General features: G+C 37.1%; 1 protein-coding gene across 1 annotated transcript; it reads left to right on the top strand.

The window, feature by feature from the left end:
* Window positions 1-883: 883 nt before the first annotated feature.
* Window positions 884-27101, top strand: Lrrc72 (leucine rich repeat containing 72). The gene is made up of 5 exons (XM_048337373.1): window positions 884-976; window positions 3676-3749; window positions 8480-8549; window positions 24582-24663; window positions 26891-27101. Exons 1-5 carry the CDS (start codon window positions 884-886, stop codon window positions 27073-27075), a joined length of 504 nt encoding a protein of 167 aa, XP_048193330.1. The 3' UTR covers window positions 27076-27101.

Below are 27101 nucleotides of genomic sequence, written 5' to 3'. Positions count from 1 at the left end.
CACAGCATAAGATACAGGGGGCACAAACAGATCCTGCTACCAGCTACCTAAGTGAAGAGAAACCATTGCCACTCCAATAAGATCACAAAATAGTCAATGACTACGACCCCAAGACAGCTAAGAAAGGCATCAATATTTTTTAAAATTCAATTTTAAAAGGCTCACCCGTTGTTTTTCTGTCAGAGTGAGGACTTCTACACTTGCCCTCAACTAATAAAGTAAATAGAAAGCCCATTTTTCTGTGATTGAAATCCTGGGAACCTTAGTACCCCTCCTCTATCCCAGATCAGGCCTTGATGCAAGGTGTAAGAGGGCACCAAAAATTCAGCATTTAAAATAAATATCTTTATGCTATATTGATAAATAGTTTAATGCTATTTTGTTCTAAATAAAAATTCATGCAAAAATCAATAATGAACAAAATACCAATTTTTGAATAAACAGGGGTACTGTGGTACTGATTTTTCCCCTTTGAGTTAGATTCTACTGTGAACCAAATCCTCTATCCTGTATAGGTAGAGTGTGGTCGCCAGCCTCATCTCATTTCCAGAAACCTAAATCTCCTAAGGTTCTTCTCTCGATTCAACGATACGATTGATGATGGGGAGCTCTCCTGGCCCGGTAGCCCATTCTGGGCTCTGGCAGAGCTGACTCCCCTCTTTCTGTCCTCCCCAGCATCCAGGGCCCCACTAGAGAGCGCCATATGCTGCCCTACTGCACAGACGTCACAGAAGTCGTGGTCTGGCTTCAAATCTTCCCTCATTTGGAATGTCTTTCAGTTGACCAGAATGTGGTAACCGAACAATAAGCCTGGTAACTAAACAATGAGCTTGGGCCAATTGTAGTGATTTATCTTTGCGGTAAAGCGTCCTTTATTTCCCCCATGTCTTGGGCACCTGTGAGCCCCTGGTCCTTCGTTTTCCCATTCCCTAGAATAGGGAGGGATTTGGAAGCGGCCCTACTGCGCAGTCTCAAGGTAAGAGGCCCTGGTGGGGTCACGTAAGGTAAAATCCATCCCATCCTTCTACCTGAGCTAGAGGTCAGCAAGCTCCTTAGAACATTATTCAGCCAGAAGCTTGCCATGTGTGTTGCAAGTAGGTATAGGAATTAATCTTGAGAGAGGAAATTTCTTCCAATACTGGCACTGGGGCTTGAACTCAGGGCCTGGACACTGTCTCTGAGCTTTTTTGGTTTTTTTTTTTTTTAGCTTTTTCTCAATGCTGGCACTTTAACACTTAAGCTACCGCTCCACTTCCAGCTTTTTTTGTTTGTTTATGTGGTGCTGAGGAATCGAATGCAGGGCTTCCTGAATGCTAGGCAAGCATTCTACCACTAAGCCACATTCCCAGCCGCTGTCACTTCCAGCTTTTTAGTGGTTAAATGGAAGTAAGAGTCTCATGGACTTTTCTGCCCAGGCTGGTTCAAACTGAGATCCTCAGCTCTCAGCTTCCAGAATAGTTAGGATTGTAATGCACTGGCCCCCATCTCTTCCATAGATTCCAATGCTAACTTTGTTCTTCTAGGATCTGACATGACAATTTAAAAATACTTTTCTGTTTGAAACTACCACAGAAATTTACCTGAAAATAATGCTAAAATTTTAAGCATTGGGCAATAAATAAAGCTGCTATTCTCTCCCGATTCTAGGATTGTACAACATCTACAGTTTGTGTTACCTTTTAATTATGTTGTTATATTATCCAATTAACCTTAAACTTGACATTTCTCCCTCATCATACTACTGAAAGGTTCCCTCCAAATTCAGTGTTTTTTTTGTGAATGCTATAGTCTCCTCTCAAGTGTAATATTGTGTACTGAAATTCTATGCTCTTGAAAAACCCCGTATTATTTCTCTGCTGCCTTTACAACTATTCCTCAGTTCCTTTAGCCTCCTGCTCATCCTTCATTCAGACACATTTCTATTATCTCACACAATTCTCACACTCTTCTTTGGGCTAACATGACTCACAGGATCTGCATATCTGCCCTTCCCTCTGATGAGATCCACATGCTCTCATTTTCCTAGTGGACACCTTGATCTCCAGGTTCCACCAGCGGCAACATCACAGCATTTCTCATCTCACTCCACCTTTTCTCCTGGCCTTCTTCACTTCACCATCATCATCACCTATTAGTCCCCCAGCACTTCTTCTCTGCCTCCAGTTACTTGTCATATATGCTCACTTGTCATAGCGGTCCCACCTTCCATCACACTGGGGCAGGATCATTCATTCTTGCCTTGCTTTTCCAGAGATGTCCTTGCTTCCTGTGTCTTTCCCCTCTCCACCTTAACCGCCTGTACATTCTCTCAGCTCCTGGATTCATCTTCAGCTTGTTTAACAAAGAGCCAAAGGAAGTTTGGAATTATCACTTTGTAGTTGCCCCCCATCCTTGGGATATTTACCTCCATCACTGCTTTAAATATTTGTTCATCTTATTAAATTTAACTCTTCTTACAGTTCTCAACTAAACAGTAACAACATGCTTAGAGCTTTATAAATCACATTTTGACATTACAACCTTACCACCCACGACAAATCCTAGCTGAAATTTGGAGATTGTTTTTGATTCTGATAATTACAATGTTGGGTTCAAAATCACAGCAATTATGCCTTTCACTTTTGTTGTGTCTTGTTAGCTCTACTCCTTCACAGCAAATTATAGACAGGCTCTAATTTTTTCATTTCATTTTAAGTCAGATGACCTACAAATGTTATTTTGCAATTTAAAAAAGAAACTTAAGAAGGAAAAGCAAAGCATTTGAATAACTGTGCTGGATTTGTATTTCTCAAACAAAACTTAAGGGAATAAAGTTCCCCAAATTTCCAAAATTCCCCCTTGTATGTTAGTGATCTGTGAAAATTGATGAGACTACTGATTGTCAAGCAATGGCAATTCATTATTTCAGGAAAATGACGTTTATTCATTCATTTATTCTTTTGACATTTCTTGAGATTTTTACTGGTGTCAGACATGTGGTAGGTAATTAAAAGAATCCTTTCTAATAACATACAGGACATTTCCCTCCATCCACCTCCAACCCAACATTAGGTGTCTTTTATCAGAGTGGCAAAACTATCAAATACTAATTCTTTGTATTTGAAGGAATATTTCCAAATAGTTATTGATGTCTCACAGCTATAGCCCTACCTCCTCTCAGGAGGCTGAGATCTGAGAATTGTGGTTGAATGCCAACCTGGTCAGACAAGCCCAAGAGATTCTACTTCCAAGTAACCATAAAAAAGACACAAGTGGAAGCATAGCTCAAGTGGTAGAGTGCCAGCTGTGAGTGAAAAAAGCCAATCGAGAGCACTAGGCTGTAAGTTCAAGTCTCAGTATTGGCACAAAAAAAAATTAAAAATCATAGTAGCCTGCCTGCCTCCTCCTAATGGATCAAAAGCTTGTTTGTGGAGTACATATCCACATAAATATTTCTGCATTCAGATTAACAGTTACTTATACATCTCAGACCATGATTAAAAAATAATGAAATTCAACCACAGAAATGATTAAATAATATATAATTATAGTGTTGGAATTTATCAGTGTAGAGAGGTTGTCTTCCATAGTCACCTCTCTTTTGATCTTATTGTAGACATATTGTTACTGACTGCAAATGTCCCAGTATTTTTGCTCATTGGAATGCGGTTTGACAGATTAATTATATGTTATCAGGCAGTTGACAATCAGATAAAGATACATGGCCACAAGAGGAATATTGATGTCTTGGAGCTGTTCCTTTCTCAAAAGTAAGTATATCTTTAAAAAGCTTTTAAATTGGACTCTAACGTTATAATCTTTTATAGATCCAAATGTTCTTTTCTATTTTCTCCTCCTCAGAGATACTTTAAGTTCTATGATACTTGTTGAAGTCCACCATTTCTATTGGACTGGCAAGATTAAAATGTGTTTTTAAAAAATCAAAGATTATTGAGCCAAACTGAGTTTGAATCCTCTCTTTCAAGCTGGATGAGCTTAAGGGGGCTTAATAACATACCTGTTAGGACTGTCATTTTAAACAAATGAACATATAGAACATTCAGTGAAATTTGAACTTTGGAGAAATAATTTTGATAGCATTATGTCCCATACAATATTGGAAACATTTTTTTCTAAAATTCAAATGTAGCCTTATATTCTTTACTTCATCTAGGAGCCTTATTCTCTATGTAAAAATATGCTACCTTATTCACAGGGTTGCTATAAAGATAAGGTGTATTTGTTGAAATTGGAAAGTACAACATTGGTACACAATATTTTACATACCTATACAACAGATGATATTGTTAGGATAATGATCCATTATAATCATATAATATTAACCCTCATTATATTATAACCCCTAATAAATCCTCAGTCAATTTTGCTGGCAGAATGAAATCCCTCTCTTATATCAAAGTTACTTTGGATTCCACACGAACTCTCCAAAGTGGCAAATGAAAAAGTAGATGTTTCTGTGAGCAGACATAGACATCTCAGAGCTTGAGTACAGCTTGAGGTCATGATTAGGATTAAACTCTAACACCACCATTTCCACCAGCCAATATTCCTTTCCCTGTACAGCCATAGATTGAATTTGCCTAGCAATGACTCTGATATGATTTGAATGTGATTCCACAGTTCTATGGTAGAAATTTAATTACCAATGCATCAGTATTGAGAAGTGAAACCGCCATGAGTTGATTAGGTCATGATTTCTGCTTTCATTTATGGACTAATGCTGCTAGTCTCAGGAGTTAGCTCTTGCTGAAAAGATGAGGTTTTTTTTTTTCTCTCTCTCTCTCTCTCTTTTTCTGCTCTGTCTTTCTCTATTTCTCCTCTCCCCCTCTCTTCTAAATCTCTCCTTTTCCTCATCATGTGATGCTTCCCACAATGCTATCTTGCAGCAAGAAGGCACTTGTCAGATGTGAGATCCGTGACTAGAACTGTAAGAAATGAATCTCTGTTTATTATAAATTACCTGTTCTTTTTTTTTTTTTTTTGGCCAGTCCTGGGCCTTGAACTCAGGGCCTGAGCACTGTCCCTGGGGCTTCTTCTTTTTTTTTTTTTTTTTTTTTGCTCAAGGCTAGCACTCTGCCACTTGAGCCACAGCGCCACTTCTGGCCATTTTCTGTATATGTGGTGCTGGGGAATCGAACCCAGGGCCTCATGTGTACAAGGCAAGCACTTTTGCCACTAGGCCATATCCCCAGCCCCAAATTACCTGTTATTAGTTAGGAATTTAGACAGAGCAATCCAAAATGGACTGAGATCCTATTTCTACTCTTCATCTCCCCACCTTCATGCTCTTCCTGTCTGTAAATTCTATATATTATTTTAAGCAGGTATGACATATAGCCTTTAAAAAGATTTTCTAAAGAAAATGCCCTAGTCTAACAATTAATATAATCATTTTCATTTCTAGTGATTTGAGTAAGCCTTTTCTTAATAAACATTCATTTCATTCTAATTAAATATTAATAGTTAATTTATTTGTACAGAAAAAATGTTTAGTTTTTAGTGGTCCTGCATCTCTTGGTAGGGAAAAAAGAAATAGCTAAGCTGAAATTTTAAAAACATAAATATTGTAGAATGGAACAAGTATAGCAAGAATTCTGACATATTCACATTTATGCTGTGGACTTTTCTAAAAATCAGTTTTCCACTAATGATAAATATTTTATACTTGTCAAAAGATTGCATGTCATCATTCCATGATATTTATAATACTGCACTCTTGATTACTAGGGTAAGTAGATAAAAAGATAGCTTTAAAACCATTGAAATTTAGCACCTTTCACATGCTAAATATACGAAATTGCCACTTAAGCTAGCTGAGCACACAAAATATTTCACAGTCCAGATGCTAATATACCAGGTGAACTGTAATTTTTGCCAAAGATTCTGTTGCCCTTAGGAAGCAGAAAGTACCTTACTAATCAGTGTCTTCTTTAGTAATCACATAGGCCACACACTGTGACCAGGGTTGCCATGTTGCTGTCAATCTTCCATTGACCTCACCTTAAAACAAAGCCACTCATTATTGATTCAAGGCAGAGTTCTGAAAAGCATTAACCTTTCCAACTTGAAAGAGTTAAAATACCCTTAGCAAGTAAATCATTACAGCCACATAATGGTGACTCATGCCTGTAATTCTACCTACTCAGGAGCTGTGACCTAAGGATTATGGTTTGAACCCATCTTGATCAGGAAAGTTCATGGGACTGTGATCTCTAACCACCAAAATGTTGGAAGTGGAGCTGTGGCTCAAATGGTAGAACACTACTAGCCTAGAGCACAAAAGCTCAAGAACAAAGCCTAAACTCTGAGTTCAAGCCCCAGAACCAAAACCAAAAAAATAAAATAAAATAAAAATAGTAAATCATTCTATGAGATTATCTAATAGCTGAAAGTTAAGCATTGATATTACAAGAAAACTAGTAAAAACCTGACACAGTTAAAATTTTAAAGTATTAATGCAATAAATTAAACTTTATGAGATCCTCTTAAATAAGTCTTGAAACTTGAAACAATTTGATGCCAACGTAGTGATTGTTTAATTATTTGTCATGAGAAGAGGTGAATTTAGTGATTGTTTAATTATTAGTCATGAGAAGAGATGAATTTAAAACTACCATAACTGCACCCAAGTCTAAGAGCTGCCTTTCCTAGGAATGCATTATAGATCTACAGGGAGAATGTAGAAGTTACTGTGAGAATGTAGAAAGTGTGTAAATTTCCCACTGAAAGATGCTTTAGATCCTGGAGTATTTTGTAGCCAGGAAATTCTTCAAAGACTACAAATACATATTAAAAAGACACATGTGGGTCATTGAAAAAAGTGCTTAAGGGGATAAAAATTAAGCTGGGCATGCTGAAGCAGGTAGAGTCTCAGCACTTGGGAGGCCGAGGCAGAAGGATCACAAGCATATGGCCAGCGTAGGCAATGTACTAAGACTCTATCAAAAAAGCAAACAAACAAATGAACAAGAAAAGAGTTAACAATTTATAAATTCTGTAAACTCAAGATAGGAACAAGGAAGGATGAATGAATGAATCAATGAATGAAGAAAGAGGAACAGATGTTCTTTTCAGATGAGTATCTGTTAGTACCTAGAAAAAGAATGAAAACAGAAAAGTCTTAAAATCTCAAGCCTATCACTCAGGTAAGGATCATTAGTTGAAGCTGATAACATTAAGAAAATAGTTTTTTTTTGGGGGGGGGGAGAATGATATACATGCAATTGGAGTTTGACCCCAGATGTCAAATGTCAATTTTTTAATTGTACTTTTACAACAGAAAGACCTAGCCACTATAACCTTAAATTATTTTTTCTTAAAAATGAGGAAAACAGTAACTCTTAAAACCCCAAGATCAAAAAATAATTCTGAGAGAATGTTACCATAAGTGAGTTGATATCTATTATACTAATTAACATTGGTTATTTTTATTTTTATTTTTTTTATTTTTATTTATTTATTTTTTTTGGCCAGTCCTGGGCCTTGGACTCAGGGCCTGAGCACTGTCCCTGGCTTCTTCCCGCTCAAGGCGCTATAGCACTCTGCCACAGCGCCGCTTCTGGCCGTTTTCTGTATATGTGGTGCTGGGGAATCGAACCTAGGGCCTCGTGTATCCGAGGCAGGCACTCTTGCCACTAGGCTATATCCCCAGCCCCATTTATATGTGGTGCTGGGGAATCGAACCTAGGGCCTCGTGTATCCGAGGCAGGCACTCTTGCTACTAGGCTATATCCCCAGCCCTGGTTATTTTTAAGTACACACCATGTGCTAAGTATTTAGTAGATAAAAGAGACATACATATGTATATATGTATACATATATATACGTGTGTGTGTGTATATATACGCACAACTAAAATAAACCTAAAAACTCTAGGGCACACCAATCAAATGACCAATTCTCAGAGGCTCTTTCCCTTCTGTCGAGCCCACATCTGCCCCTTTGCCTGAGCTGCATCAGCCATGAAGAGAGTTCCACATTGCTCAAGAAGAGCACATGAGATAAGGTTCTCCCTCCCGATCAGTGAATAGGCACACTTCCTACTCAGCCTCAGCTTCTTGGTGCCCTGAAATTTTCTCTTGTTCAGTTCACATTATCATCAGCCAATCTCAACTTGAGAACCCTGATTTTCATATTTTCTTGAATTTCCAGTATCATCTTTACTTGCTTTTCCCCCCCTGTGGCCGGTCTCATACAGGAAAATCTGTTTTTAAATGAAGTTCGCCTAAACTCAGTCACAAGGGGATGAAATTTTTGCTAACGTGATAGATAAAATAGTCTTTCAAATATGTATTAGCTTTAACCAAATGACAAAAACTTAATCCAGTGATAGAATTTAGAAATTGACTAATATGTATGCCAGGAATCTTGGAAGGACACTGAGAGAAGCCATTGTAGTTGCTCTCAAGCTGTACAACCTTTATGAAAACCTTCCCATGAGCACATCATTGCTAATGTTAAAATTGTTTTCTCTTTCTAGGGACCTGACAGAGGTCATTGATCTTTCTAGATATAAAAAATTAAAATACTTATGGCTTCATCATAACAAGGTAGTATTTTATCATTAAATTGCTAAAATTATTTTTAATTTCAAGTTTTAACATGACTAATATTTAATACAAAAATTAAAACTTAGTAAAGAAGCATGTGTAGACATATATAGAAATATACAATATATACTTACATAGAACAATAACTTATAGAATTGTCATATAACATACACGTTATATTTACATGTATATATTGTATATATACACGTGTATACATATATTTAGTACATAGATATCAAGGATATATGAATAGTTTACATGCTAAATAAGGACAATCTTGGTGTCCTGTGAATTTTATCTCAAAGTCCCTATCTGGTCAACATCAGAACCAACCAGCCATAAAATCCTTGGAGGAACCAATGCTTTTGCCACATATATTTGCAAGCCCACAACCTTCTTGTTCTTTTTTTTTCCTCTGCCCTGTCTCCAGTTAAATCTGCTTCATAATGTCTTCCATGTCAAGTCAAAACTGTTCAATGTCTGGGTGCTGGTGACTTATACCTGTAATCCTAGATACTAGGGAGGCTAAGATAATGAGGATCTCCATTCAAAGCCAGCTCAGGCAGAAAAATCCCATAAGATTCTTACCTCCAATTAACCACCAAAAAACTGGAAGTGGTGCTGTGGCTTAAAGTGATAGAGGGCTTAGCCATGAGCAAAAGAGCACAGGAACAGGAAACACCCACGTTCTGAGTTCAAACCCTATAACAGACCAGAGAAACAAAAACAGCTGTTCAATGGAGACTATTCCTTCCCAGGCTTCTAGAAGAACTCTGGAAGTCTCACAACTCTTCTTCTGGGTAATATAAAAGCTTGAAGTCTATTTAGTCATTGTCATGGCATCAATTATTTATTCATACATGAAAACATTTATTAACTACAACTTCTTTCACAAATATCACAAACACATACAATACACAATCACAACTAAGGCTAAACCAGGTAGCCTTCTGCCCATTTTTATTATGTAGGGAGGTCTAGTTGGCTATTTTTCACTTCCCGGACCTGCACGCAAGACTTTGTCCAGGTTGCTCTGAAAGCGGTTGTGTGGAATGAAGTCAAGGAAGAAGCAAAGTTCTTTGATACATGTCCTCTAGTACTAACAGACACTACTCCAAAGTGAAGGCTTGGTAGTCTGCCCACAGTGCCGTTGGTTGTCAGCTTCTAATGCCATTGGTTGAGTGACAGAAATGTTAAGAAGTGGGGTCTAGTGGAAAGAAGATATGTAACTGAGGGTATGCTCTTAAATAAGGGTGCACCTTGTATTGAGACCATACTCCTCTCCTCCTCTTCCCACCCCATCTACCATGAGGAGAAAGAGCAGGCAGCTTCCTCTGCCATAAGCTCCCTCTGCCTTGATCATCTGCCTCCTCGAGGCCCACACATCACAATGGCCAACAATGGATGGAATCCTGTGAACCCATAGCCAAAATAATTTTTTCTTCTTTTAGATTAAGTTTTCTCAGGTATTTTGACACAGCAACAACAAGTTAATGCACTCCTCCAACACTGACTTCTCTTCACTGGCCATTCTTGCCCTCACCTTCCTTTTATCCCAAGGTTACTGGCAACTAAGGGTCTTTGGCACCCCTGATTTGAATCCCAAAGGTCGAGATTCAGCATCCCAGACACTTACCAGGACTCACACAGGACTCTTGCAGTCAAAGGCCAAGGGGACTGATGAGCCCAACTGCTATCGAACAGATTTAGCTTCATCTGGAAGCATCAGGCACTGGGCTGACATGTCCCAGAACGCAGACATGGCTCCAGGTCACAGAATGTGATCCCTAAAGCTTATCCTAGAGGCTGGGGTTCAGTTTGTTCCCATCTACCATCCCCTCACAGCAGGGGTCTCTGAGTTCTTTCCAGATGATTCTCATTATTAGGTAGTCAGGAGGCTGTTTTCAACTTTGAAAATTGTGGTTTTTCCAACAGTCAGTACCTCTAGTACTTTGTTCACAACACATTGATAACTTAATCTTTGCACATTGAATTTAGACTTCTAAACACCCACAGATAAAGAAAAAATTTGTTTCCAGGAGTAACCCTAAATCTTAGATTGGCCATATTTATGAAAATAATTCAATATTTCATTGCATCAAAGACCATTTTTAACCTGTTGAATGGAGGGAAAAAAAACACACTCCTCCAAGTACTAACTATAAGCATAAGTTTCTGGTGCTTGAAGTAATTTCTAAAAGAACAAACAAATATCTTCAAGGCTCAGGCAGCTAACAAATGAAATGGAAAGTCCATGAACTGCTTAAGGGAATAAAAGTTGAAAACTTTTCTAAGTAGTCTGTCAGAAATTATCCTAGGTCATCTCATGTGACATTGGATTAGAAAAAGATGGAAATCATCAGGCATGGCAAAAATGACTCATCTTTGCTTTAACTGTGTGCTCCTTGTGGTGTTAAGTGGTGTTCACTTTTGAAAGAAAGAACATGTGCAAATTTTGGTACGTCTAAAGGGAGAGATAAAATCAGGGTTTTTGTAAAATATTTTGGCTTTCTGAGAGGGTGTGTTCTCCAGCCTCCAGCCAATTCTTGAATTTTTGCACAGTTGACCTACAGATATATTGTGGACATGGAAAAGTATTGTATACTCTATCAATCAACTATTTTATTGGTTTATTTTTGAAAGGCGTGGGGAGAGAAGAGGGTGTACAAGAGACTGAATCCATTACTTGTGCATTTCTAACATTACCTTTACTTACTTTGTTCTCTAAGAAACAGATTTGAGTTCACTTACACCAAACAGTTTTGCAAGTATTGCTTTTGTTGTTGTTTCTCTTATTTTACCCTTTGTCTCTCAATTTTGGTATTCCCTTTGAATTTCCTAATTCTAATACCAGTACACACTGTTTCCCATTCACTCAGATAAGATTACAGAGATAGTGTAGATACAATCACAAGAAGGTGATACACGAACATCATCAATAGTAGAAACTACAGATACACATGGGATGTTGAAAGTAGTTACAACTGTGATATAACAATCATTTCCATAAAATGGAGTTCATTTCACTTAGCATCATCTTATGTGATCATAAGGGTATAGCTATTGGGCTCTTGTGATCCTCTGCTGTGACTTGCCTAAACCTGTGCTAATTATTCCCAATAAGGGAACTGAACACCGCAGGGGGGGGGGGAAGGGGGAGGGGGAGGGGGGTATAAGGGACAAGGTAACAAACAGTACAAGAAAAGTATCCAGTGCCTAACGTATGAAACTGTAACCTCTCTGTACATCAGTTTCATAATAAAAACTTAAAAAAAAAAGAAAATGCTAAAAAAAAAAAAAGAAACAGATTTGAGGAGTTTGTCTGATAGTGAAAGAATATCATCTCTGAAACAGATTTTAAATAGTAAGAAAATAGGTAGTCATGGAATAAATAGAATAAATAAACAAATGTGAGTTTCCCTATTGATGTTGGTTGACTGGTGTTAAGTTCCATGAGTGTTTTCCTCCATTAAAAATTTAATTACTGAATTCTAACAGGAACACTAGCTAGTACAGTCCAATTCAAAATTCACATGTAGAACTTTGATTGAGATTTCTTCCAAATCTACTTTATAGTAGGTTGACCACCATATTATGCAATTGTAAAATGGTCTGGAGAATTGTGGTAAGTGTGTGTGTGTGTGTGTGTGTGTGTGTGTGTGTACATTGACAAATGTAAGTAAATATTTGGCATTGTAACATTTGTTTAGTAATGATCTAAATGTGTGACCAGCATCATTCTTACTTAATGAATATCTTAGACCACCCTCTATTTAGGAGAGAGTAAGGAATTAACAGTCTCTTAAACTGAACACAATTTTTTTGGTAGGGAATTATTTGAATAGTAGTAGTCTTTCCTTATCAGTATTAATTATAAAATAAGTCTTTAAATATTAAGCCTTGGGCTGGGAATATGGCCTAGTGGCAAGAGTGTTTGCCTCCTACACATGAAGCTCTCGGTTCGATTCCCCAGCACCACATATATAAAAAACGGCCAGAAGGGGCGCTGTGGCTCAGGTGGCAGAGTGCTAGCCTTGAGCGGGAAGAAGCCAGGGATGGTGCTCAGGCCCTGAGTCCAAGGCCCAGGACTGGCCAAAAAATAAATAAATAGCTAAATAAATAAATAAATAAATATTAAGCCTTCTACCCAGTAGATGATTGTAACCATGGATAAAGGCACAAAGTCTTTGTGCCTCTAATCACATAAAATAACATTTATTAAAATGAACTCCAGGAAATGGAAACAAGAGGATTTTTCTGTTGTTGTTTCTGTTTTTCTTTTCTTTTTGTCTTGTTTGATTGTTTATCTGTCTTTGGGAGGGCAAGGGGGCACAGAAGTGGAAGGACAAATGCAGCAGTGGGACTCACTAGACAGGTGTGGAAAATGAACTCTACAACTTGTGGGTGAGGAAGGGAGGGAAAAACTGGGAGAGAGAAGGAAAAGAAATGTACTAATTACCTCACTTATGTAACTGTTACCTCTCTGTATATCACCTTTATAATAGTAATAAAACTGTAAAAAAAAAAAAAAGGCTTGCAGCCAGTAGATGTCTATAGCCAGAGATACAAAACTCTATGTATATACTATGTTTTTCCATGCATAGCTATGATATATAATTATAACAAACACCATTATAGCATTTGTATGAATATTGGTGCACTCTCTGTGTCTCTATGTCTCTGTGTCTCTGTTTCTCTCTCTCTCTCTTTCTCTCTCTCTCTTCCTCTCACTCTCTCTCTGCCTCAGAATATCTTATTGTACTTTCGCAATCTCACTTAAAGTGAGTTTTTTATGGTTTCTTTCTGGAATATTGAAATTGCTATAATCACTTCTGCTATTCTTTGGGGCCATTAGGCTCATTTGAACATAAAAATTATGATATTTCAAAGACTACTGCTGACAAATGGGTGGGAAGCCTATACAATGTGGATATGATGGACAAAGAAATGACCCATACCTGGGCAAGGTGAATCAAGAGCATGTGAAATTTCATCAAGCTACTCAGAATGGTGTGCCACTAAGAACTTAAGAGTTCTGTATCCATGGAATTTTCCATTTAATATTTTTGGATTGTGGTTGACCATGAATAATTAAAAACAAAAAAGTAAGACCACACACAGCACAGGGAGGTTACATTACTTTTTTTCAAGTTTTATATATTTGCTTATAGAATTTTTTTCTCTCAATAAGACTGATTTGTCATTAAGTTTGGTATATGTATTTATTCATTCATTTGAATGAATTCCCCTCAAAACTTCTTAAAAGCACACAAACCCCATACTCAAGTATGTGAACTTTTGAAGAACAAAAGAAGCTAGCATGCATTCCATATAAGTTGTGTTCCTCTGCACTTGTGCTCTTGGGGAAATACTAAGCATATCTTTTGCCAAATACTTTTAAGTGAATTTTAAAAGTTAACATAAATAATGAAAACGGGTTCACTGCATGATTCTGAAATGTGTGGATATGTATGCAACATATCTAATTATGATTTATCCAATTAATTTAATCTATTTTTTGGAAAGAACATAGACAAAAATTTGAGTAACTTAAAATGAGATAAGAAAACCTAAGAGTGGAAGTCTATAAAAGATAAAACCAGTTATTTCTGAGTATTTCTTTTTTTTTTTTTTTTTTTTTTTTTTGCCAGTCCTGGGCCTTGGACTCAGGGTCTGAGCACTGTCCCTGGCTTCTTTTTGCTCAAGGCTAGCACTCTGCCACTTGAGTCACAGCGCCACTTCTGGCCATTTTCTGTATATGTGGTGCTGGGGAATCGAACCCAGGGCTTCATGTATACGAGGCAAGTGCTCTTGCCACTAGGCTATATCCCCAGCCCATTTCTGAGTATTTTTAAATGTGGGTTTTATTTTCTCTTTAAGCCCTATACAATTTGAAACATAAAAAAGGATTAATGCACTATTTTAATTTATTGGACAGGAATAAAGAAGAACTTAGGAATTCTGTTGTTTTATTCTTTATGTATAACTTAGTGTCTGCCATTGAAATTGCTCCCTTTGAATATTTAAAGCTCTATGAAAACTTATGGACCGAGATGTCAATGATCAAACATAAAGTTACTCTTAATGCAACACATAATTATAGAATTTTCAAGAATTTTGCCATGCTATTTAATCACTGGCTTTTCCCCCTGGAGTTTTCCAACCTGCTAATGATGCTTTGGATAATTCTTGGTGTGGCGGGTGAAATCTTGTGCATTTTCAGATGTTGGACTGCATGCCTGGCCTCTGCTCACTTAGATTTTAGGAGATTCTTTTCAAGAATGATAAAACTATTCCCAAACATTATCAAGTGATTGTAGGGAACAAAATTATCTTCCACCAAAAGCAATTATTCAATATGACCAAAAAAAAGTGAGCTGTGGAAACTCAAATTAAAATGTCATGCCTGGCCTCAGAACCAAAAGGGCCCCTCTCAACTTCCAGCCAAGATCTTCCAGGAATCTACAACCGCCTCTAAAAGAAGTACACAAGTAGGGTGTTGACTGCCTCCCAGATGTCCCCTACTCAACTCAGATCCAGCCACCTTAGTTACCATAATATCTCTGGGCTTCGACCCTCGTTTGTCACAAGAGCTGTTATTTCAGACATGATACTGCCCACTCTCCAAATGTAGGAAGAGCTTCAATATCAGCTTCTTGGGACACCAACCTGACCAACCTCACTAAAATGCAATACAACATCCCTCTGGCACTTTCCACCTTCAGATAATTTTTTCCACAGAACTTATATACCATAATGTGCAATTAAATTCACTTATTGCATGATGCTTGAGTGTGTGTGTGTGTGTGTGTGTGTGTGTGTGTGTGTGTGTTTAGGGAAGTTCCTGCCTGAACAGTCATATGTTCTCCTTGTCCTCAGTGTTTTCCTATTTCTCAGTGATGAGTATTGATAGGAGTATATTTTCATCCATTGTTTTGAATTTGGAAAATCTCAGAACTCATATCTTTCATTTGGAGAAATTTTGTGTGTTAATTTTTCCATACTACAGACAATGCAAGGATTTTTATCTTTTTTATCCACTGAACTATCCACAGAACTTATCAGAACCTATTACTATAACATTTGTTGGAAAGAAGAAAACATGAAAAGCTAATATTTTCCCATGAAGTCAATAATTCTAATTTTCTGCCAGAGAATCACAGATGGCGTGTATTTCGTCATCAATAATAAACTGAAGAGAGAAGGTAATATTTTCTGTATTATTTTTGTTGTTTATTTGAGAAATGTTACACTTTCTGTTTAATGGATATCAGAGCCGAGGACTTTGCATTAATTCTAGCTTAGTTGATAGAAATATACTTCATTAAAAAAAAGAAATATACTTCATAGAAGCATGCCTTTGTTGTTTTAAGCAGAAGAATATGTTAATTAGAAGGAGATTGGGTAGATATTACAGAGTTTAAGTTTGGAAAATTCTCAGGATCAAAAGGATGTAAGCTATGTCACAAAACTAGTTTCCATAAACACTGCTGACATGCCAATCAACAACAGAAGGCCCAGCTTGAGCTCTTGCTGTGCCCAGCACCAGCCCCTGGGTTGCCACAATCATCTCTGTCATCAGTCCCACTGCTGTGGGAAGCATATATTGTTGTCTTTGTGTCTGCCACCACCAGAATTAACTTCTGGTTGTCTCAACTTCTTTGTCTTGACATTTCTTAATTCAGATTTGAAAGTAGGTATGGTAGATTGGCTTAATCTGTATCCTGTGCACATCCCCCATGGGGGAGGTTTGGGAGAGCAAATATCTTGTCCAGTGGAGAATGCTCTGACTCCCTCTTGGACTCATTAGATGGGGAACTCCTTGAATTATGAGAAAGAGGTTTAGATGCTGTCCATTCAAAATATTATATAACCAATGTCTTTCCAATTTTATTAGATAATTTTTACTAAGATGAAGATAAAATACTAATATCTGAATTAATAATTCCTTTTAGAATACTTAGAACAGAAGTATTATTATTATTAATTATTATTGCCCATCTTGAGGCTTGAACTCAGGGCCTGGGCTCTACCCTAGCTACTTAGGAGGCCAAAATCTAAGGATCGCAGTGCAGAGCCATCCCAGGTAGGAAAGTCTGTGAGACTCTTATCTCCAATTAACCACCCCAAACCCATAAGAGTTGCTGTAGAGAGCTAGACTTGAGGAAAAGAGCTCTAAGACAGCATCCAGGCTCAGAGTTCAAAGCCCACACTGGCAAAAAAAAATAAGTGACCATTCTAACAGGTGAGTAGAATCTCAATGTAATTTTGATTTGTATTTCTTTAATGGCCAAAGACATTGAACATTCCTTCATGTGTCTATTGACCATTCTTATTTCCTCTCTTTCTTGTTTCCTCTCCAGAGAAATCTCTTTTTAATTCTTTAGCCCACTTATTAGTGAGACGGTTGTTTCTTTGAGCATTTGTTTGGAGGGGAGAAAGGGTGTCTACGTATATTTTTATATGATGCCCTTGTCTGCTGTATAGCTACTGAAGATATTTTCCCAGTCTATGTGCTTTCTATTTATCTTGCTAGCTATGTCCTTTGCCATGCAGAAGCTCTGCAGTTTAATGCAATTCCATTTATCCACCCTTTCTTTGATTTGTGTTTCTGGACCTTTATTTAGGAAGTCTGTGCCAAGGAGCCCTAGTGTTTCCCCTATCCCTTCCTATAATATTTCAGGTATCTGCTCTTACCTCAATGTCTTTATTCTATTTGGAGTTGATTCTGTTGCAGGGTGATATATAAGGATCTAACTTTGGTTTTCTACATGTGTATAAGCAATTCTTCCAGCACCATTTGTTGAAGAGGCTATCTTTCTTATTCTGTTTTTGTTGTTTTGTTTGGGGTTTGGGTTTTTTTGCTCCCTTATCAAAGATTAGGTGGCCATGGGTCTGTGGGTTCATTTCTGTGTCTTCAATTCTATTCTATTGGCCCTAGAGCCTGTTCATGTGCTAGAACCAAACTGTTTTTATAACTATAGCTTTTATAATAGAATATCAAGTTTGGTATTAATATTCCTGTTGCATTGGTATTCCTCCTACTAAGGATGGTTTTTGCTATTTGCAGTCTTCTGCACTCCATACGAATTCTTGGATTGCTTCTTCTATTTCATTAAAGAATGGTATTCAGATAGTAACGGTATTGCATTGAATCTATAGATAACTTTTGGCATATTGCCATTTTCATGATGTTACTCCTCAAAATCCAAGAGTATAGGCAGTTTTTCCACTTCCTTAAACCTGCTTTAATTTCCTTTTTTGGGTTTTTTAAGTTTTCATCATAGAGCGACTTCACATCTTTGGTTAATTCCTATGTATTAAACAAATAATAATACGCTGGTGAAGATGTGGCCAAAGGGAACACTACAACACTGTTAGAGGGAATGTAAATTTGTTCAACCACTCTGGAAAGCAGTATGAAGATTCCTCAAAAGACTAAACATGGAACTCCCCTATGACTCAGCAATCTCACTCCTGGGCACTTACCAAATGATCACAAGCAAGGCCAAACTAAAGCTACCAGTAAAACTATGTTCACTGCAGCATTATTTACCATAGATAAGTTACAGAACCAATCCAGATGCCCCTCATTGGATGTGTGGATCAAGAAATGCGGTATATATGCACAATGGAATTCTATGCTTCCATCAGAAAAAATAGCATTGCCCCATTTGTAAGGAAATGGAAAGATTTGGTAAAAATCATATTAAGTGAATTAGGCCAGACCCAAAGAAACATAGGCTCCATGGTTTCCCTCATTTGTAATAATTAGTGAGTGTCTAGGATAGTCCTAGCAGAAGTTCACAATAGCCCACTATCTATGTACATATAACCACATAAAATTATGCTAATTGAAATTATCTTGATATGGAAACAAGAGGGTTCCTTTTGTGGTTGTTTTAGGTTTTTTTCTCTCTCTCTTCTCTCTTTTTTTAGTGTCTGCAATTATTTCTTTTGTCTTTTTTTCTTTTCTCCTCTGGTTTGTTCCCTGTTGTCCTTGTTTTGTATTTCTGTACCCTTTGTCTTACATGTAAATTTATCTGATTTGGGAAAGGGAAGTGGAATCACAGAAATGGTAGTACAAAGGGTGAACCAAATGCAACAGTGATACTCACTAGACGCTATACTGGAAATGAACTTTACAATATTAGGGGAGAGGGTTTGGGAAAGCAAGAGTAAACAGGGAAAGGGGTAACACTGTTTGAAAAGAAATACACTCATTACCTTACATATATAACTATAACCTCCCTGTAATCGCCTGTACAATAAAATTAAATAGAATTTTTTTAAGAGTCTTAGGGACTTTCTTGCTATAGGTGGCTTAAAACTGATCTCCTCAGATCTCGGCCTTCTGAGTAGCTAAGACTCCAGTCCTGAGCCACAGAGCTCCTACTTAGTTGAACTGTGGGGACTGCTAGGATGTGTCACTGACTATCTGACATATTTAGCAAATCATACCATCTTTCTAGATCTGTTTTCTGTTTTGTAATATGGAGATTTTATTCTTTGTAACTACTTTAAGAGCTGTTGTGAAAAATAAATGAGTTATTTTACATGAAGTAATGATTAAAAAACTCATATGCAATAGTCACAGAATATTAGGATCCCACCTTTCTTGAAAATTTATTTTCAAAGAATTAGCTATTTTTTTCCAGTTAGCAACCATTCTACATACCTGGTCCCATTTTTTTTTTATTTCTCAGATGCAAACCCCTTCAACTCTTTTCAGTGATATTTTCCTATGTATTAGCATTTCTCGAAATCATATTGGTATTGCTTCCATGTCTTGATTATTCTCTTTTAGACAATAGCTATTTGTTTCCACTAAGGAAAACAAGGCTCAATTCATTTTTTTTCTTTTCCCCATTTCTACCACACACAGGCATACTTTCCATTTGCCACTCTCCAGATGTTGTTGTATTAAAAATTGGGTTAAATCAATATTCACTTGTTATATTGTTAGGACAAAGCATGCTCTTCAGGGCCCAACCATATATTATACTCCACTTTTCCTTTATTGTACTTCCTGTAATCCCCCAGTATTTACATTTTTTGGTTTTTTATTTTCGGTATGGATTAAGTTGTACACCCTGCCTCCTAAATTCACATGTTGAAGTCCTAATCTCTAGTAGCTCAGAATGGGACTCTTTTTTTGGAGATGGGGCATTTAAATAATGAATTTAAAATGGGGTTGTTGGAGACGGTCCTAATCCAAAGTGATGGTTTCTTTGAAGAGAGAGAGAGAGAGAGAGAGAGAGAGAGAGAGAGAGAGAGAGAGAGAGACTAGGACACAGTACACCTATGAATGATACAGGAAAACATGTGAGGGCATGTAAGGAAACGGCTATCAACCAGTCAAGTAAAGAAGCCTCAGAATAAGACCAATCTTCTTGGGCATCTCAGCCTCAGACATCAATCCTCTCCAGCTATGAGAAAAGAGGTTCTTCTGTTTTAAGCCAATTATTCTGTGGCATTTGCAGTGGCAGCCCTTGCAAACCAATGCACTTTTATGACTGCCAATATCTCTTATTTTTATTATTATATTATTATATCTCTTCTTATTATTTCAGCCTTAATTTTGTCAGTAGATGACATATACCTAATGAATTCAGTTACTTTTGTTTTCTTGAGGTCTGCTTAGGGCTTTGAGGCTTTCTCAGGACTGCTTGTCCTGTGGTTCTATGCACAGATCCCATAACTCTTTTTCCCTGAAGATATCCTTGTTCCTTCTCCTTCTTTTCCTTTTCTTTCTGTGGTAGTAGGGCATGAACCTTGTGCTTGCTAGGCCAGAACTTTTATCTTGAACCACATCTCCCACTTTGCTTTTTCTGCTGAGTATCTTAGAGATGAAGTCTAGTGAACTTAATATACAAACTATGACTCCTACTAATTTCTACTTCCAGTTTTAATTTCCAATGGTTTTCTCTAAATATTTACTGCATTTATATATAATATAGTAAAATTAGGTATTTGTGTATTTTCTAGTAAAATATATTGACATTTACTATTATATTTATGTAATTATATAATTATTAAAGACTATATCTTAGCAGTTTTAACAGGCATAACTGTTACACACAAAAATACTGCCCATGTTTAATGTTCATTAGTTTGGACCTATGCCTGTACCCATGAAATGATCACTACAATCACGTTAATAAACAGAGTCATCCTTCAGAAAGATCCATACGCTTTTTTTGTTGTTTTGGTTTGTTTGGTTTTTGTAAGCAGAACATTCACCATGAATTTGGCCTTCTAAACCATTTTTTGTTTTTATTTTTCCATAACTGGTAACATTTACTCCCCTCTTGCCAGGTCTAAACCTCTCAGAAACCCATGCTTTCCCCTTTAACAAACTTTTAAATATACAACACGACACTGCTAACAATAGCATATTTTATAGCAGATCTCTAGGATTTATATATCTTGCAGAACAGATTTAATATTCATGGGTCAACGACTCTCTAATTTCCTCTCTCCTCCCAACAACCACTATTCTCCTCTGTTTCTGTGAGTTTGACTATTTTGATACCAGTAAGTGGTGTTGTGGCTGGGTGAGTTGGTTCACATGTCCATCCCCAACTCCTTAGGAGGTGGAGATCTGAATAATTAAAGTTTGAAGTCAGCCTTTGCAAAACATTTCAGACAGCACATCTCAACCAATCAATCCAGCATGGGGGTAACATGCTTGTCGTCCCAGCTATATAGGAGGCATAAATAAGTGGATCACAGTCCAGGAAAGACCAGGCAAAAAAATCAAGATCCTATTTGAAAAATAACTAAACCAAAAGTACTGGGCATGTAGCTCAAGTGGTACAGTGCTTGCTTTCTAAGTACAAGGTCCTGAGTTCAAACCACAAAAAATAAAATAACAATAGTAAGGAGAATTGTGTAGTATATATGGCCTTCAAGGACTGGTTTATTCTAATGTGATCCAAGGACGTTTATTGTTAAGAAATCCTGTCAGACAAGTTAGCATCTACTGAACTGAATCTATTCATTAAAGATAAAACAGTTCTATTTACCTCGTAATAGTTTCTATGTTGTGTATGCGTGTATGTGCATATGTGGGTGTGTGCATGCATGTGTGTGTGTGTGTGTGTGTGTGTGTGTGTGTGTGTGTGGTCCCGGGATTTGAATTTAGGGCCTGGGCACTGTCTCTGAGCTTTTCTTTGTGCTTTTTTGGGCTTTTTTGTGTTCAAGGCTAGTGCTCTACTACTTGAGCCACAACTCTACTTTCAACTTTTTTTGTTGTTAATTAGAGTTAAAATATCATGGACTTTCCTATCTGGGCTGGCTTCGAAATGCAATACTCAAATCTCAGCCTCTTGAGTAGCTAAAATGACAGGTATGAGCCACCAAGGCCCAACTATGATAAGCTTTTAAAAAACAAACTTATACCTCATAGGGAATAATTAGCACAGGTTTAGGCTAGTCACAGAAGAGGATCACAAGGGCCCAATAGCTATACCCTTATGAACACAAAAGATGATGCTATGCTAAGTGAAATGAACTCCATGTTATGGAAACGACTATTATATCACTGTTGTAATTACTTTCAACATGCGATGTGAAACCGTAGCTTCTATTGTTGATAATCCTCTTGTATCCCCTTTCTGTGGTTGTACCTGCACTATCTCTGTATCTTATCTGAGTACATTGGAAACTGTGTATACAGGTATTAGAACTAGGAAACTGAAAAGGGAATACCAAAATCGAGAGACACAGGCTAAAAAAGACAAACGATTACAAAAGCAATACTTGCACAACTGTTTAGTGTAAATCTACTGAACAACTCATGGGGGAAAAGTGAAACGGGGAGGGGGAGGGGGAATGAGGGAGGAGATAACAAACAGTACAAGAAATGTATCCAAGCCTAACCTATGAAACTGTAACCGCTCTGTATATCAGTTTGACAATAAAAAAATAAATAAGGGGCTGGGGATACAGCCTAGTGGCAAGAGTGCCTGCCTCGGATACACGAGGCCCTAGGGTCGATTCCCCAGCACCACATATACAGAAAACGGCCAGAAGCGGCGCTGTGGCTCAAGTGGCAGAGTGCTGCTAGCCTTGAGCGGGAAGAAGCCAGGGACAGTGCTCAGGCCCTGAGTCCAAGGCCCAGGACTGGCCAAAAAAAATAAATAAAAAAAATAAAAATAAAAAAAATAAATAAAACAAATAAATAAAATAAATAAATAAAATAAATAAAACAAATTTATAGTTGCAAACAAACACTTCTGTTTATATAAAATACTAAGTACTTAGCCAATAACTGTTCCATGAAAATTTTCTCCTCAGTAGAGACTATATTAGTCATAGAATTATATATTATATAATTATATATTAATGCCATACACTTGTCCATTGCTCAGCTGCTCCTCCTTCATGGCTCTCCCACACTGCAGCATAATTCAAATAAATATGTGAAATCTTATCAAAATGATTAATTTAGTTTATTAAAAAGAGGTTCAGTGGGCAGAAAGAATGAAAGACAGAGATTAAAAAAAAGAGAGAAAGAGAGGGAGGGGGAGGGAGGGAAGAGAAGGGAAGCAGAAAAGGAAAAAAGGGAAGAGAAGGAGAAAAGGAAGGAAGAGAAGGAAAGGGGGAAGGAGGGAGGGAGGGAGGGAGGGGAAGAGGAAGGAAGCAACTAGGTGATATTAACTGATCTGTGATCCTAGTTACTTAAAAGACTGAGGTTGGGAAGATCATGGTATAAAACCAGCCTAGGGGGCTGGGAATGTGGCTTAGTGGCAGAGGGCTTGCCTAGCATGCATGAGGCCCTGAATTCAATTTCTCAGTACCACATAATCAAAAACAAACAGCCAAGGCATACATGGAGACCCTCTTCAACCAATAGTTGAATGCAGTGGTACATGATTCAAAGTTCTAGAATGGGTAGAAGTTTAGAGAAACACAAAAGTATATTAAAATAGATCAATAAAATAGTTGTGAGGTCAAAAGATGGTTTAGGAAGTCTCTGAAATCATCAGATTTCTACTGTGCAGTCCATTCATTCAAGGTTCACTGTGTCTTGCTGGCTGGAGGCTTTTAAAAATATAAAAAAAGGTACCAGGATGAAAAGACATAGAGACAAAGGAAAATTAAGACCCATGTAGATGCAGATATGGATACCACACTAAGAAGGAAACTCATGGTTTACCATCATAAAGATGGTGGATTGTTGGATTGCAGAGGTAGAGCCAGTGAGATTAACTGATTAAATGCAGCAGAACTAGGAGAAATGTGTTTAAAACTAATGGATTTAACCAGATTACAGAGGTTGTGGAATCCAGGCAAGGGAATTGGTGTACGGTGGGTATAAAAAGTTTGATTTTGTTGTTGGGCTGTGTGTGTCTCTGTGTGTCTGTGTATCTGTGTGGTATGTGCCAGTACTAGGGCTGGAACTCAGGAACCAGGCACTGTCCCTGAGCATTTTTTTCTCAAGGCTATTATTGTTCTACTGCTGAGTCACAGCTCCAATTCTGGCTTTTTGGTAGTTTTTATTGCAGATAAGAGTTCATGCCCAGGCTGGCTTTGAGCTATAGTCTGTAGATCTGAGATTTCTTAGTAGTTAGAATTACAGGCTGGAGCCTCCAGCATCCAGTGAAAAGTTTAAATTGATTAAAACCATCCTTTTCAAGCTGGGAGCCAGTGACTCACATCTGTAGCCCTAGCTACTCAGGAGGCTGAGATCTAAGGATCATGGTTCTTAACCAGCCAGGGCAGAAAAGTCCCCATGAGACTCTTCACTCCAATTAACCACTCAAAAAACTGGAAGTGAGGCTGTGGATCAAGTGATGGAACTCTAACCTTGAGGCTCAGGGATAGAGCCAAGGCCCTGAGTTCAAGCCCCTCAACCAACAACAAAAAAAAAACCATTATTTTCACATGGTGCTCACAGATAATCCAGCTATAACTTCAGCTACAGTCCCAAATCACAGCTAACTCATAACAGATGCAAAGGTCAAATTTTTATCATCTTATTATAGTTAAAAATACTAATTGATTGAAACTTCCCCTTTCTTTCAGATCCATGACATAAGATTTTTAACTAGAAACTATTGTTTGACAGAACTATATCTAAACAACAACGCAATATTTGAGATAGACGGTATGTCTTCAGCTTTCTTTGCTTATTGGATATATTTTAATTAAGTAATAACTTTCAACTATGGTAATTGCTAGTAATATACACAAATATATTTTAATATTGCTATTAAAATAAAAACATGTGACAGAGCCAGGTGCCAGTGGCTTATGCTTGCGTTTCTAGCTAATTAGGATGTTGAGATCTGAGGACTGTGATTTAAGCCAGCTCTAGCAGGAAAGTCTGTGAGACTCTTACCTCTGATGTTACAAAGGCAGAAGTGAATGTGTGGCTCAAGTGGAAAGGTGCCATGCTTGAGTAAAAAGCAAAAAGAGAATGTTCTGGCCCTGATTTCAAAGCCTCTGTACCAGCACTTTTTTTTTTTTTTTAAGCCAGATAGCAGTGGCTCATACTTTGATCCTAGCTTCTCAGGAAGCTGAGATGTGAGGATGGCAGTTTGAAGCAAGCCTGGGCAGCAAAGGCCATGCAACTCTTGTCTCCAATTAAAACTATCAAAAAGCTAGAAGTGGTTGTGGTTCAAGTAGTAGACTGCTAGCCTTGAGCAAAAGAAGCTCAAGGAGATCAAGTCCCAGACCAGGACAAAAATTTAAAAAAAATTTTTAAAGAATCTATTTTTAAATGTTCTTACATTTCATTTTAAGAAATGTGGTGTTACAGCAGAGGATCACAAGAGCCCAATAGCTATACCCTTATGAACACATAAGATGATGCTAAGTGAAATGAACTCCATGTTATGGAAACAATTGTTATATCACAGTTGTAACTACTTTCAACGTGCCATGTGTAACTGTAGCTTCTATTATTGATAATCTTCTTGTATCACCTTCCTGTGGTTGTACCTATACTATCTCTGTATCTTATCTGAGTATATTGGAAACCATGTATACTGGCATTAGAACCAGGAAATTGAAAGGGAATACCAAAATCGAGAGACACAGGGTTAAAAAAAGACAAACAACTACAAAAGCAATACTTGCAAAACTGTTTGGTGTAAATGAACTGAACAACTTATGCAGGGAGAAAGGGAAAGGGGGAGGGCAGAGGGGGAATAAGGGGGGAGGTAACAAACAGTACAAGAAATGTATCCAATGCCTAATGTATGAAACTGCAACCTTTCTGTAATTCAGTTTGATAATAAAAACTTAAAAAAAAAAAAGAAATATGGTGTTAGATAACTTTTCCACCTCAATAATGTGTGTCTTGTTCAAAATTTCAAAGGATAATTTTAATCATAGGAATATTCCATTCCAAGGCACATGTGTAAAAAGATTAATGTGTAAAACAATTTAAACAATATTTGGAAGGTTATTATATATATACATATATATCTATATGAACACCAATCACTAAGAATGATTTTAAGCCATTTATAAAAGTGAAACCTATCCTGATCATGTTATATGATTACACAACAAAATTCTTTTATGTTATATATCATGAACAAAAATAATTGCATGTGTCACTAAGAAAATATTTTCATTTAAATTATGATGTGACTAGCACAATGGCTTTCATTAATGGTAAAATGTAGAAAAAGTGCAATTAGCAAAAACAAAATGTGTGTTTCTTTATTAATGCTTAGCTGAAGAGTTAGGAAGAAGGCATTGAACTAGATGACATATTATTCCATTGATTGGCATTATGAGTCTAAGATTCACACACACACACACACACACACACACACACACACACTGGGTATGGTGGTACAAGGCTGCAATCTTAACACTTAGGTGGCTGAGACAGGAAGATCACAAGTTTGAGGCCAGTCTGGACAACATAGAGATCCTTCCAAAAAGAAAAAGAAAAAAGTGAGTGGCAGAAAAAAGAAAATTTTCCTACAATTTCATACAAGAAAAATTAGAAGAAAATAATAATGATAAGAAATGAATTTAAGTTCCCATTTCACCATCAATTATTTAAATTCGTATGCTACCACTTCTGACTTTTTGATACTTAATTGGAGATAAGAGTCTCATAGACTTTCTTGCTCAGTTTGACTTTGAATCGCAATCCTCAGATCTCAACTTCCTGAGTAGCTAGGATTATAGGAATGAGCCACCAGTGGCCAATCTATTATTAATGATAATGTATATCATTAATAGGTTTTACTAGATGCAATATATTGTTTAGTTAGCCTGTCAAATTAATATTAAAATGTTTATTTTCATCTCTTAATTTTGAAAATAAAAATTATCAAGTGATTAAAATCTTTGGAAAAATATTTTTTCAGGTCTGCGAAACCTGACATGCTTGTACATTCTCATGTTGCACCATAATGAGCTGACAGACATCAGTGTGACTGTGAAGGAGTTAAAAAGAATGCCAAACCTGAGGATCCTAAGTATTCATGCTTACTCTTATATGGTCATAAAAACTACAATACTAATAGCAGAAGACTTTTTTATACTTTTTTGAAGTTTGAGATTAGAGGAGCAGTATTT

Source organism: Perognathus longimembris, chromosome 2 (genome assembly GCF_023159225.1).
Source record: "Perognathus longimembris pacificus isolate PPM17 chromosome 2, ASM2315922v1, whole genome shotgun sequence".
Classification (NCBI taxonomy): Eukaryota; Metazoa; Chordata; class Mammalia; order Rodentia; family Heteromyidae; genus Perognathus; species Perognathus longimembris.
Note: the sequence above shows the minus strand (reverse complement) of the source record. Positions and strands in the feature narration are given on the sequence as shown.